The sequence below is a fragment of the Triticum aestivum genome, chromosome 1A, assembly GCF_018294505.1.
Source record: "Triticum aestivum cultivar Chinese Spring chromosome 1A, IWGSC CS RefSeq v2.1, whole genome shotgun sequence".
NCBI lineage: Eukaryota > Viridiplantae > Streptophyta > Magnoliopsida > Poales > Poaceae > Triticum > Triticum aestivum.
Window position 1 is genome coordinate 535426691 of NC_057794.1, and position 15247 is coordinate 535441937.

At 43.4% G+C, this 15247-nt stretch overlaps 2 protein-coding genes across 2 annotated transcripts; both read right to left on the reverse strand.

Annotated features, from left to right (window-relative positions):
• Positions 1-3459: 3459 nt before the first annotated feature.
• LOC123063924 (malate dehydrogenase, chloroplastic) lies at positions 3460-5949 on the reverse strand. Its single transcript, XM_044487699.1, has 2 exons — positions 5722-5949; positions 3460-4953 (listed from the first exon to the last, which is right to left on the reverse strand). Exon 2 carries the CDS (start codon positions 4945-4947, stop codon positions 3751-3753), a length of 1197 nt encoding a protein of 398 aa, XP_044343634.1. The 5' UTR covers positions 4948-4953; positions 5722-5949; the 3' UTR covers positions 3460-3750.
• A 5741-nt stretch (positions 5950-11690) lies between these two features.
• On the reverse strand, positions 11691-14168 carry LOC123063940 (probable WRKY transcription factor 24). Its single transcript, XM_044487700.1, has 2 exons — positions 13440-14168; positions 11691-12232 (listed from the first exon to the last, which is right to left on the reverse strand). The coding sequence occupies exons 1-2, from the start codon at positions 13940-13942 to the stop codon at positions 12055-12057; spliced, it is 681 nt and encodes a 226-aa protein (XP_044343635.1). The 5' UTR covers positions 13943-14168; the 3' UTR covers positions 11691-12054.
• Positions 14169-15247: the final 1079 nt, after the last annotated feature.

Below are 15247 nucleotides of genomic sequence, written 5' to 3' on the forward strand. Positions count from 1 at the left end.
GAAGACGATGCTACTTCACCGCCGCCCCCTTCAGCACACTTCGACACTGCTCCAAGTTCTTCTGCACCGCCGAACACCACCAACGAACCTGCTGCTTCACCTACTCTTCATGGGAACGAGTAGATGCTCTATGTCTTCAAACCTTTTTGGTCCTTACTGAAAAAAGGGGGAGAAGCATATGAGTTTGATAGTCTTCAAGCGGGTCCATATGGGCGGGTGCTTCATATTTTGCTTCGTGTTTACAACTGTTGTTTTGATACATTTGGTTCTTTGAGTTGTAACACTTAAACTCGATGGTCGTCTGCTACTTATTTGCCATTTTGTGATGCGATGATAAATTCCGCATGTGCGACGATAAATTCCGCACTTAGATCATTTTGCAGACGTCCATTTTCCATTATGCATGTCATTATCTTCACATACCTTCACATGTATAGTGGATTGTCATCATAAATTGAAGAGGATCTCCACAAGCACAACTTGCCATGTGCATTTGCATTCCAAAAGTAAACTACTTATATGCACATCTTCAGGGGGAGCCCTTGCAACTTATGAAGACAATTCCTTATCCTTTACAATTTCACATATTATATTCCCCGTTGAAAACTTCAACTAGTTTGTCATCAATCACCAAAAAGGGGGAGATTGTAAGTGCATCTAGTGCCACCCCTAGTTGGTTTTGGAGTATTGACGACAAACCTAGTTAAGGGACTAATGTGTTTGTGAGAATTGCAGGATAACACAGGTAGAAGTCCCTCATTGATTCGGTTTTCCTACCAGAGATGACCCCTAAAAATGTATGAAGACATTGATGTCAAAGGTGGTATATGAAGATATTCACATTGAAGACTATGACAAGAGAAGACATCGCGTGAAGCCTATGGAGCTCGAAGACTTAGATCTTTCGGAGTTCTTTTTCTTCTTCTTTGTTGAGTCATAGGAACCACCGTACTGTTAAGTGGGGTCCAAGAGAACCAGTCAGAATGACTGAAGTGATGCTTAACCAAAACCTATGTCTTCGAGTGAAGACTATGAGAGCGAATCTTGTCCAGAGTCGGACAAGTCAGCTTTGCTTGTAGCCCAAGTAAAGTTGCCGTGTGAGTTTGAAATCTGACCATTGGAACACGTGTCAGTTCCTTAGTGACCCAGGGTCATTTCGGACAAATCAGGTCTGGTTGCCTAGTGGCTATAAATAGCCCACCCCCTACAACCATAAATGGTTGGCTGCTCAGAGTTAGTATACAGCTTTTGTCCTTTGAGAGCAACCCACCTCGAAGCCTTTGAGAGAGAATTCCTTGCGAGGATAAAGCCCTAACCACCCAGAGCCAAAGAGAATTAGGCATCACTTAAGTCTTCTTGTCTGTGTGATCTGAAGACTTATTACACTTGAGGACTGTGAGTCCTCCAGCCGGTTAGGCGTCGCGTTCTGAGCATCCAAGAGACATTGTGGATCGCCGGTGAACGAAGTCTGTGAAGGTTTGGGAGTCTACCTTGAAGACTTACCAGAGTGATTGGGCGAGGTCTGTGTGACATTAGCTCAAGGGGAATACGGTGAGGACTGGGTGTCCTGAGCTGCGTGTTCAGGACTGGGTGTCCGGAACTGTGTGTCCTCAGGTTTAAATACCTAGCCGCCCTAACCAGACGTACAGTTGTCACAGCAACTGGAACTGGTCCAACAAATCATTGTCTTCAACGTGTCACTAGTTTCATCCTTTCCTTCCCTTTACTTACTGTTGGTCTTTGTGAAGTCATTGTATGATTACACTATCTTTTATCTTCACTGAGTGACTGCGTGTTTTGTTTGGCTTCATAATATCTTCCTACCTGATCCTTACTAGATTGCTGCTATTAGTCATTGTGCTTTCACTCCATTGAATACTTGACTATGGTTTGCCTAATGTAGTCTACCTTCCGCTGCATGGTAATAGGTTTATTTTTATCGTTTGTCTTCATAACTTCCACGTTTTGAAGACTTTCATAAAAATTGCCTATTCACCCCCCCCTCTAGTCGATATAACGCACTTTCAGTCTTACAACGCAACAGAAACCCTCAAAAAATCAAGCGAGGCGAGGGGAGCAAGTTTTGGATTACAAGCCGAAGACGGCTAGCATAGAGCACGCAGGCTCACAACAAAGGTGCCAAAAGGTGCCTGCCTCACATCCCTACGGGGGCGGCGCAGGAGCTCTCGCCAGAGCGTAGACCTGACGAAGACGGGCAAGAGTGAGCTGCAGGAGATCAACGTCTCGGTGTCTTCCCAACGGCGCCCAGTCCTCATCCTCACTCACCTTCATCTTCTTAAAAATTATCAGAATCTAGATCATCCGCCAATCCATTCTCATCCTTCTCTTCCATCATCCTTTGCATTTTCTCCCCTTCCCCGTCCCCATTAGCCAAACCACTACCAGCAATATTAGCCAAACCACTACCAACAATTACTGCTGACTGACTGCTCAACCCTGTTTCACGACAAACGGCGATGCGTGACATATAATTCTACTATTCATCGGTTGTGACCCAGGTGGATGAATCTCATTAGTCGACTGACCACCCTGGTCGGGTTCATACACCCGGCCGCCTTCCAATAAATTCTCCTCCTTCGGCACAGGGATCACTTAGGCATATGAGTGAATCATCCGTTTTCTGCAACGCCTTAACCAGGCCAACCACTTATGTCTCCTATCTATCATGTTCAACTCCCACAAAACACTTTTACCAGATTTGGTCCATACTGCATAAATACTAATGGAGCACTCGTTGGGATCAAACCCAAAACTTGTTGTCAACCAGTATTTCAACTTGTTGCCATAGTAAACAGTGCAATTCACAGACTCATACAACTCCATATTTACCATTAAACACATTGAACAAATAGTCACTCCTAACAATGGTAACCAACAGGGGTGCTCCCCTCTGGACACAGGCGAGGAAAGAAGACCTCACAGCACGTATTCTGCCAATGCCTCCCAGCCTCCACGACACCCGGTTTGACCAGCAAAGGCCTCCCTCCACGCACTTGAACCAATCTAAATCGGTAACAGCCGGCCAAATCGATACCCTGGGAGCTTAGTGAATTTAGAGATTCATCTGCTGTTGAGTATACAACAAACAATTACCTCGTGATATGGATGAACAAGACAATCACATCCCTGGATCTGTAGAAAGGGCTTCATCTAGGCAGCAAATGAGGTTTCGACAAGCAATGATCAAGTTCAGACTCCATTTGTTTGCAAGAGCAGCGCAGGATTTAAAAATGCCAAAATTGTACCAAAATACTTTTCCAGCCGTCCATCTCACACGCTCAGACACATTGTTCACATCGATAATAACAAGACTGACAACGGAATTCTGTGTAAACTCGCCAATCAACAAGGAAAATGACAAGTAGCCAAGAGCTATAGGAAACTGATGGTGACCGCAACATAGTAGTACAAGTTCCCACATAAGAGGTTCCGAGCAACTATCAAAGAAATACTTTATTATTATTCCAAGGTTTGTCAACTTCGGAAGCTACAAGACCAGCAGATGTAATGTGTCAAACAAAACAAGGCCCCGGAGCAGGGAGCGAGTTCTGGGCTTCACGCCCTCATGCAATCTAGAATCATAGGAACCGACCGACGACCGACAAATATAGCTGCTCCAGGGCATACCCCTTCCTACATGATGTCAACACTCTAGGCTGCAAAACTTAAGACAGGGACAATCATTTTGCCTCTTATTCTCTTCGTACGGAGTTATCGTTATCCTTCACCTCAAACGGACGCGGCGGCTCCCTGCTTCTTGTGCGCAAACTCGATGCCCTTCTCAATGCTGGCCTTCAGCTCAGGCTTCAACGCTTCGAGTGCCTTGGCCTCATAATCGGTCACTCCCTCCAGGTCGGAAGAGATGATGGACTCGACACCATTCTTCCCAATCTTAACTCTGGACGCAAAGAATGGTAGCTCAGTTAGCTCGGACTGGACATACGTGCACTCGTAAACATCTGGATCACCAGCCAGTGCACGGAGTGATGACTCGACAAATCTGGCAGCGGCATATGCCATGGACAGGGTAGCGGATCCAGCACCGGCTTTCGCCTCCACCACCTCTGTCCCTGCATTCTGTATCCTCTTTGTCAGCTCTTCAGTTTCCTCATCCGTGAAAGTGACAGATGGCCTAGTTTTGGACAACAGAGGTAGGATTGTAATTCCAGCATGACCACCAACAACTGGGACATCAACGTCAATGAGCTTGAGGTCCTTCTTCTGAGCTACAAACGTGTTCGCTCTGACAACATCCAGGGTGGAAACTCCGAAAAGCTTCTTGGGGTTGTAGACACCCTTCTGTTTCAGAATCTCAGCAGCAATCGGCACTGTGGAGTTGACTGGGTTGCTGATAATATGGATAAAGGCATCAGGGCAATTGTCTGCGACAGCCTCAATAAGCGACTTGACGATGCCCGCATTGATGTTGAACAGGTCATCACGAGTCATGCCTGGCTTTCTTGGGACCCCAGCAGGGATGACAACAACATCCACACCTTTCAAGCAGTTGGCTAACTCAGCAGGGCCAGTAAAGTCCATGACCTGAGAAGGTGTGTTGCAGTGGCTGAGATCAGCAGCGACTCCCTTGACATTCGCAATATCATACAGGCGCAGTTCTGAGACCAGAGGAGACATCTTGATTAACAGGCCCAATGGCTGCCCGATGCCCCCAGCAGCACCAAGCACTGCCACTTTGTAAGATGCCTCAGGTAGTATCTGAGCCACAGACTTTGCCTTTGGCACAACCCTTGTGGTGACAGATGCCCGAAGAGGTGCGGTCTTGCCGAGGAATGAGGATCCCAATTCAAAGTTAACTGATGACGACGATGCCTTTAAGCCACCATAGCTTGTGATGCCATGGCTCCTTGGCCTTGAAACCAAAGCGGCCTGAGCACTAACTGAAGTCATGGTAACAGCTGATGCCATGTCCAACTGCAGGAACAGAACTATATGAGATTAATATACAGTGGTAACATGCAGAGTCTAATTACAAATTCCAGCTAAAAAAATTTGAACTGGACTAATAGCCCAATACAGTGGTAAATGCAGATTCCAATTACACCATCCATGGAGTAGATGTAGGAACACTCGAAATAAATTGTAACGAGAATAAAACAAGGGCACTTGATTGTAAGTTATACTATGTATTTGCTTGCAAGCATCAATGGAACAAGGGATGGCAAACTATCTCCTCCCTTCATTTTGAACACGAAAGGAACTGTACTAATTATGAATTACTGTAAGTGAAATAGGAGTTGAAATTACACGTAAACACTTGCGACATTTCTTCCCCGACCGCGGAATGTAAACAAGTACGTACTAGGTAGAATCAGAGATAAATTTCCCTAGGTAGAATAATGAGAGGAAGCTATTTCTATTCAGAATGCAGCAATTTACGGCTTTGCTAAACATGATGCAGGGCTGTACGACACGCAGACAATCAGATCCCTGGATCTGTGCAAGGGGAGGTCGTCTGTATGATATGGCGCTGCAGGAAAATCTTGCACAATGGCTCATCTTACAGCAGCAATCAGTAACCTATGACGCCATACGATACGTTGCCGCGACTCGCAGGGGCGGATCTAAAACTAAATAGTGTGCCGACACGCTCTGAAATTGTGAAGGCCCCTCCCTACCCTGGCGGGATCGATTGATTTTAACAACAGAGAGAAACTGACGAACCAACCTATCTGCTCATACCTGGAAGGAAGGAGACCCAATCAGTCCGCAGGGAGTGAGACGGGGTGGAGAGAGCGGCAGGATGCTCCGGAGGCCGATGAAGTAGGGGAGCTGCGGCGGCGAAGCGCGGCCCGAGGGGGCGTCGGCGGTTGGTGGGCGGAGGCAGCGGCCCTTGGCTCACCCTTTGCTCTTTTTTCTTGGTTGGGGGCAGGTGGCTCTGGACTCCTGGTGATAAATAAATAGCTGGGCTGGGCAGCGGCGGTGGCGGCGCAAGAGAAACAGAGAGAGATCGGCTTTGATTTTTCTTGCGCTGGTTCGCTCGCTTTTTTTTTTTTTGAGGGAACGCTGGTTCGCTCGCTGGACGGTAGCCTCGGAGACAACGGGCTGGCTCTGCCGTTGGCCGACACTCCTTTCTCCGTCCGCCGTTAGGTGCAGCTGGGGTAGGGCCGTAGGGGCAGGGGGATCTTGCCTACGCGCAGTGTTAATTTTGAAATATATTAAGTACATGTGAATATTATTTATGTATTATTATATTATATTTGGCATAAAATTAACTGCATGCTAAACGTGTTGAGCGTTTGATATTGAAGCAGTCTAGGTTGTTGGATTGACATGATTTGATGATCGAGATTAAGTTTAAGTGGATCTACTCCTTTGGGTCTTTTTATACTGATATAGATGCTGTTGTGCTTTCCTTCAAAAAATTTAAGGCCTCATTTTGAGTTAAGGATGCTTTGAATCCCATGCCACATTCAATCCATGCATGAAGATGCGAGAGAGAAAATCAGAGGCCATGCACGCACTCTTGTTATATAATTCCCCCGTTTCTAAATATAAGTCTTTTTAAAGACTTTTATATGAATCACACATACGGAGCAAAATGAGTGAATCTACACTTTAAACTATGTCTACATACGTTTGTATGTAGGGTTTTTTTTGCGCTGGAACATCCGTATGTAGTTCACATTAAAATCTCTAAAAAGACTTATATTTAGAAATGGAGGGAGTATTACATGTACCATACCATGCAAACATGTGGAGCATATTTTACCGGGCGGGTTTAAACCCACAAAACTCTTAGCCCTTAACTCAACATCTATCTCGATTGTTGAGAATTTCGAGATGAGCCCTTAAACCGGAAGAGAGGGAGTAGTTGGTATGACAATACCTTACCAAGGCAATCATCACTAGGTGAAACTATACCTGGCCATGGGAAGCCCGGCCCGAAAAAGCCCGACCCGGCCCCGCCCGACGCTGCTCCCGGGCCGGGCTTGGGCCTAGATTTTAAGCCTGATGGCCGGGCCGGGCCGGGCCCGGGCCCGTCGTTTTTGTGTTTTTCTGAAGGTTGGGCCGGCCCGGCCCGGAGCCCGATGGGCTTTTATATGTACGGGCCGGGCTCGGGCCCAAAAAACAGGCCCGATGGCCGGGCCAGGCCGGGCCCGGGCTTGGGTTTTTTGCGTCGGGCTTGGCTAGGCCCGGCCCGAAGCCCGGCCCGGCCCGAGGTATGGCCAGGTATAGGTGAAACCAAAGATATGCTCTTACAAGTTGTTTTAAAGTCTGAAAACAATTTAGCATGTAAAACATAAAAAAATGTACTATTTCATACAAATTCAAACATAAAACTAAATCACAGCTTGAGAAAAAAAAACTAATCGTGTTAATGGTCCAAATCAATGGGCAGTTGGAAATAACTATCATACCCTCTCCTTTTGTACTATGTGCATTAGATCTCCTTATGACAAGCCTTTCGCCGACAATTACACTAATAAGTAGCTAATTGTTCATGTGTTGCAACGGAGGCATACATATTCTACTGGTTCAACATTAATCATGTCCAACATAAATCTTACACACATCATATTCTAGATTTTAGATTTGATGATTTGTATGGGTAGGGGGAGGCAATGAAAGTTTTGATTTACTTGAATTTTTGGTAAGATTTGATTTGATTCAGTTAATGCATGAATGATGTAGGAGAAGGGGCGTGTGGAGGGGGTGGGTGTGAGGGCGAGCGTACAATGACCAACTCCTCTTTAATAGTAGAGACATGTAACTTTCGTGACACAATATTAGAGTATGAATATACTGACAACAATTTTATGTCACATAAAGTACACGGTAACACATTAATCCTAGAAACACTAAAAAAAGCAGAGTAATCCTAGGTGTAGTGAGTTTTAGAGTTCCTCTTCAACCAAACTTCGATCTGCATAACGAGTTTGAAGTTGTATTTTACTTTCTTGTCTCTTGTCTTCATGTCTTTGAGTGACAAAGAAATATGAAAATGGAAGAATGCCTTCAGGGTGAGCGGAATCGGGAAAACAATTCAATCTAGTGTGTTCCACAAAACTGCAAACGTAGCATGCACTCTTTAGTTTAGATTTCATCTATCTTCCTCCTCCAAAACGCTTTTCCCTAAGTACATAGCAGCCCTTTCAGGGAATCGGGCGAGGGTTCTGATGCATTACTTCAAAAGTGAAGTCATTTGACTTTACCACCATTGTACTTATTTAGAGGAATCCACGTGCTTATTCACCTAGCGTGAGATTGTAACATTTCAATTTTGATGACACCCTCATTTTCTTTTGCAATGACACTTGACTAAACATATATTTGAATCCACATCCTCCTATACAAACATGCACTTATGGTTCCAATAGATAATATCGAGATCGGTCAGTTTTTGTAAATGCGAACCTCGTTGCAGCAACAGTAATAGATTTTATCCATTAGATAATATTGAGATTGCAAGGATTATTTCCTTGGCATCTTGCATCTAGTCAAGTCATTTGAGATTTTATTAATTTGATTCAGGTGTAATTGATTTTATCTAAATATAACCAACCATATGTGGTTGGTCATTGAGATGTGGTGTTAGTGTTATGCGACAATTTGAGGGTGTTATCTCTAGTCAACATGTGAGTTTCAGACATGTCTTCCTTTTAACAATGATATGTCTGTGTAGTGGAGCAAATTTCATTCTTGAGTTGACTTGTGTTTAGATAAATGGAGTTGTTGCTTAAGGAGCAACTATCTCATTCGTTGTTATCATCATTCTATAGTGCATTTTGCAAATATAAAGTTACCATGGTACATATTAACTTGACATGAGACTGTAACCTATAAATCCATCTATGCACTAATGCTACTTCTCTTCACCACCATTATACCAAGACATTTAATAATACTAAATATCTACTACATCTAATTAATTGTCATGCAATGAGTAAAATCACACCTACTTGAGTGGGGTATCATGCATATTTTCTCTCTACATATGCCAAAAATTTGAAGATGCCATGCAAGGGGTGACCCATGTAGTGAAGCTAGCAAACGGAGGGCATATTATTTTCTTGTCTTCTCTCGAAAAAACAACTTGGGAATATGGTGGTACATTCAGGATGAGCGGCATTGGGGAAAGGGTTCAATCGAGCTCCCTTGTTGATATTGCAATACTGAAGATATCTCCTCTTTAGGCAAACATATTGTTAAATCCGATGAGTTTGAACCATTCCCTCATTCTTCTTTGTTGTGTTTATCTTCCTTTTCCCGATTTGGCATTGACAAAGGCCACATGTGCAAGCCACTCCTCCAGTTGGTTGATTTAGTGGCCGATAGCGAATTGGCCTCCACGGTTAGCTAAATTTGCTTCGACTTAACGTAAATTGGTGTACTAATTTTGGAATTTAATTGAATTAATTATCCCATCAAAATAAGTTTCCTGGCCATGCATCTTTCTTTTCCTCTTGTATGAGTATAAATTTTTTTCAGGTGTGACATTAATTCACTTCTAGCGCAGCTAAAATTTGCTTCAATCTGTACATAGTTTTTCTAATGTAATCGTTTGTAGCAAAGTCACTTCCATCGAGTAACGAATTTTGTCTCCATGGTAACAAAAAAATGCTTCGATTTAGCAAAAAAAAAAGGGTACTACGTAGGCAAAATTTGCTTCCAAATACAATACTATTTTAATTTCATCAACCAAAGAATTCTTTCCATAGAAATATGAATTTGTTTCCATCATACAATATTTTTTATTTCAAATGACATGAGGATATGTTGCCGTGATGATGAACATTTGCTTCCGTTACACGAAGAATGTGCATCCGGCGGGGTTGGTTGAACCTGGTGAAGATAGCAAACATGCCCTTAATGTATAAGTTGAGAAGTTAATTCTTCATCTGTTGACTTGTCAATATGAGGATGTTTCTCGTAGAAGAAAAACGAGGTAAATACACCGCAAGTTGTAGAACTTGCACACGATGGTCAGTTTGGTGCATAAACTTGTAAAATACGTGTTTTTGGTCATCTAACTTGTCCCTCCGTTCATATACGGTGCTTTCTACTGTACTCAACCGTATCATGTGCACACATGGCATGCCAACGTGGCAAGGGCCCACTGTCAGCAGCGGTAACCTGCGTGCACTGTTTTTTTTTTCTTCAGGAAGCACCCTTGCATTTTATTTATGTACGCAAAAAAATCCTCAAATGAAATAAAAAATGTTCAACCAACGGTGGGATTCGAACAGAACACTTGCTACAATCTGCCACGCTTTGATAACCACTTGACCTACATATTGTTCATGCTTTTGGAGCACAATTAGCTTTATATTAGAAAGACTGTACGGCCTTAAAAAAAGACTGCACAAGTTAAAATAGAAACCAAAACGAGAAAAAGGAAAGGCACCGGTTCGAACCTATGACCACATTTTTTTAGAAGAACCAGTGAACACATAAGCTCGCCTTGTGTGGGAGCACCAACCATCCGGCCACAGTGAGTTAAAAAAACATCAGCTACAATGACATTTAAATAGATAAACACAATTTATCTTATGTATTCTTCTTTCTTTTTTCTATTTAAAAGAAAATATAGTTCATAATGAGTAGACGTCAATTTCTTTCGGACAAATCGACAGAATTCATTAGAAATTCGAAAATCTAGATAAAATTTTATATGTAAAAAAATAATGTACATAATTTTTCAGAGAAATCAACTATTTTTTGTTTGAATTCAAATAATTTAAAAATTAAAAATATGGATAAAAGTTAATATAGTGCACAATGAATATACACATTTTCTGGGGACAAATCAATTTTGTTTGTTTGAATTCGAATAATTTGAAATTTGAAAATCTAGAGAAAAGGAAATGTGGGTCAGAATGAATGTAATTGTTTTTCTGGACAAATCATCTAATTTTTGTTTGAATTAGAATACGCTATATAAAAGAAATATAGTTCATAATGAATGTATGTAAATTTCCTTCGAACAAATCAGTGGAAATTTTGTTTGAATTCGAATAATTTTAAATCGGAAAATCTTGATAAAAGAAAATATAGGTCCGAATGAATTTATGTAAGTTTTCCCCAGGAAAATTAAATATTTTTTTGTTTGAATTCGAATATTTTAAATTAAAAAATCTAGATAAAAGAAAATTTAGTGCAGAAGGAATGTACGTAATTTTCTTTCGAACAAATTAGCGGAAATATTGTTTGAATCTGAATAATTTTAAATTTGAAAATCTAAAGAAAAGAAAATATATTCAGAATGTGTACTTTTATCCAAGACGTGATATACCTTATTAGTCCAAATGAAATAGCAAGCACGATCAGTTGTGGTGGTTAGGTCGTTAGTGCCATTACAAGAGTTCGCCTTTTCGAACTTGCTCCGTCCCATTTTTCCAGCCAAATATATTTACAGCGAATACTGATGGGTGGGACCCAGCGGGCAACTATTGTTGGAGTGGTTTTGTACAGAGTAAAAAAAATGAGGGTGTTTCTACAAAAAAAAACATCACGTGCACTAGCCACTGACAATGGTCCCTTGCCACACTGGCATGCCACGTAGGCAGCAAATACACCCACGCGCGGGAAATGTAACCGCATTTGCACACCCGCGCAAGTTTGATGATCAGAAACACATATTTTACAAGTTTGTGCACCAAACTGACCATCGCGCGCAAGTTGTAAGACTTCTAATGTATTTACCTCAAGAAAAAAAAAACACTAGGTGTTTTTCCTTGTTTCTCTCATATCTTCTTTAACCACAAAAATAAGCAACCATGACAAATAGATAATTTGTAAATGTGTTATCAATTTAAACGACCAAATTACAAGGGCGACTATATATGTATCATATCATACATGTATTTTAGCATGGAATCACATGCATCTTCATCTCTACATGCATGTAAACAAGAGTAAGTACATACAACATACATGGAGGGAGATCAGTTGTATAGTGAGTAACTGGGAGGTAGGACATGTTATCCCTTCTCTTCCCGAACTGAGTATGCTGGGCTGTAGGTCACGTACGTACTCTCGCACGCATTCCTCCACATGCAGACGGTTGATTGGTTAGAGCTGTGAGAGGAACTGAAGCTGCCTGAGGATGGGGTTGAGGGCCTCCATGAGCTTCTCGCAGGGGTGGTTGTGGACGCCCTCGTACGTGGTCACCACGATGCTCGTGTCCTTGGCCAGCCGCTGCACCTGCTTCTTCACGTTGCATGTGTGGTGCGTGCACCGGTAGTAGCTCCTGGATCATCACACAAATGTCGGCATGCATGCATGTATTAGTCGGTGAAAGACAGAACGTGATGTCTTTTAAGGCAGAAAAAACTTATTAAGCAAGCTGCTGAAAGTAATATTACTTGGCACATAGTAAAAAAAAGAGTATTTAACCAAAAACTACCACAATTCGCGGAAACGTGACAGAAAACTACCACTTTACGATTTTGTCCCGAAAACTACCACTTTTTTGTTAATCCGTGACAAAAAACTACCAAGTGTGAAAACCGCTCGCTTTGCCTGGGTTAAACGCGAATCTGACTGCCCAACCCCACACATAAACGGGCTAAAAATGCAATCGGGTCCCACAAACAAACTTCACCATTTGGCCATCACACCCAAACTTCCGTTCACATGACACCTTAAGTTTGTTGGCAGGGTTAGCCTAACTGTCAACCTGTCATATATGTCTATAGCTCCATATCCCTCTCCTCTTCTTAGATATATTGAGTTTTGAGGTACCTTACCACATAGCCCATGTTGTTATATCCCTTCCCTCCTCGATTGGGTCTTTTATTGCCCCCGTCTTTCCCACACTATCGTGACACTGTTCTCCTACTTTCTTTCCAAATGTGGATCAGAACCAATGGCATTGATAAGGTCGCTAGTAGGATCATGATGGGGACCAAAGCCAAAGAACAAACAATGCACTAGCAAAAAATGTCTAATTGGCACATCTAAAGAAGTCAATGCTGGACTTACTAGGTTCTTAGCTATTCATGTGAGAATTGATTACTTGCTCATACTATGAGTCTATTTTTCGAACTTTCAATAGTTGATAACCGATATGCATGCATCAATTGCATGTGGAGAGATCACCTACAATAAGAATATCCGATCTTTATTTTCAACTCCCGGAAGCATTTTGTCGCTTGCTACGGCTGACCTTCGTCATCAAATACCAGTTAGTATATAACTAGGGGCTAGGGTGCAAATTAACGATGATGGTAACCAATTAAGCTTATGCACCTAGATAATCTACACAAAACACAACACCCCGCAAAAAAAAATGGGTACACAAACACACAAATGGTCTACTGTCGGCACAAAGAGCACACACAACATGTTTGATTAATTTCAAGTTTATGCATGCACGTCACATGCGAACCTGCAACGTACGTACCACGAGTGATCGTTAGCCATGGCGAGAAGAAGCGATGAACATATATACGTACCTGGGGAAGGCGCTGTTCTTGACGGCCTTCTGGCCGTACTTCCTCCACCGGTAGCCGTCGTCGAGGACGTCGTTCTCGCTCTTGGTCTGGAACGCGAACCGCGGCCGGCTCGCCTTCCTGCTCCCCCGCCCGCGCGCACTGCCCTTCCCTTTCGTCTCCTCCCTTCCCACGCCACTACTGCTCCCTGCACCACTCTCCGGCGGCGGCGGCGGCGCCGCCCCGCTCACCATCTCCTCCCTGCCCACACCGGCCGCCACCTGCTGCGAAGTCGACCCGGCGGCGGCGCCCGGCCCCAGCGGGAGAAGCAGAGACGCCCAGTCCACCAGCCCGGGCATGGGCATCCCCGGCTGGCCACCCAGATGATCAGCCGCAGCGTCGCACGTCGACGACTGCGGCTGCTGCTGCTCCATCAGCGGCGGAGACTGCATATACTGGAAGTGACGGAACAGCTCGTCGTCCCCTTGCAGTTGCAGGTGGTCGTCTCCCTCCCGCAAGTTCTCCATCACCGATACGGAAGTGACGCCGCTCGCCCAGCCTCGATCGGTTGCTCCGGCGGCCGGAGAGGAGACCGATGGATGGAGGAGTGACCGCAGCGTGTGACATCGAGGGGGCGCCGTGGTATATAGACGGTTGGTTGCAGCTAGCTGCGGGTAGCTGTGACCGGAGGGTGAGACGGGAAGGTGAGAGGAGTTGGGCAAACCGAGCGTGCTGGCTGCGGCATGCAAGCCAAGGACGCGATCCACGGGAGAGAGAGAGAGAGAGAGAGAGAGAGTGAGGGGGACGAGCTACGTAGCTCGACATCGCAACCGTTTCCCAGCTACCCGATCGGGTCGGCTCAACTGCCCCGTCCGCCCCCGCGCGCACGCACGAGCCCTCGATTAGTTTTTTACATCCCCACGTACGTACTGCCTGCGTGCGTGTCCCCTCCAGATCGGGTTACGTGGGGGGCATGTAAAAATCTGTGTGCGCGCGTACCTCAAAAAGTCAAGGCAAAATGTCGTCGGTCTGACCTGTCACACAAACTTTTTTTTTTGAGAAAAGACCCTGTCACACAAACACTATGGACTATGGAACTCGGGCCAGGACCTTGCAGTTCAAACTACCATCGCCAGGCTGACCCAACGAAATGTGTGATATGCGCTGTCTTTGGGAGGTCGGCCCATCAAGCTTTCGCTCCCTAGTTTCTTTTGTTTTTCGCTGGCTACTCTAGTCTTTGCTCAGGGAAAAGCGGCTATCATTTCTTTATTAGTTTAGAAAAAAATGATGATTTTTTTTGAAAAAACACAGATTTAATAAAAATTACCGTGAAGTAAAAAATATTTTAAAAAAATCATGAATTAGAAATTTTGTTCATCGCTTCAAAAAATATTCACGAATTTTAAAGGCAGTTATCAATTTAAAATAAAATAAAATTGTAAAACGTTTGTGAACTTCAAAATATTAAATTTTTTAGAAAGTTGTCCATGGATTGGAAAAATATTAATAAATGGAAAAGTGTTTGCGATTAAAGAATATGTTCACAAATGTAGAAGTATTTTCATGAATTTAAAAAGGGAAAGAAAAAAGGTGGAAATTGAAAAAATAATTAAAAATAATAAGGAAAATGAAAAAAAGAGAGACAAAATGGGTCAAAACCCCAAAAAAGGAAAACACATAAAAGAAAAAAAAGATTGAAAGCTTCCAAAAATTGGGTGGAAGCTTCCAAACAGGTGACAGAAGCTTCGCAAAACCACTCTAGGAGCACTTCACTCAAGTTAATGGGCCGACCCACCAAAAGCGATTGTAGTGAGTAAGCGCTATCATAAGGG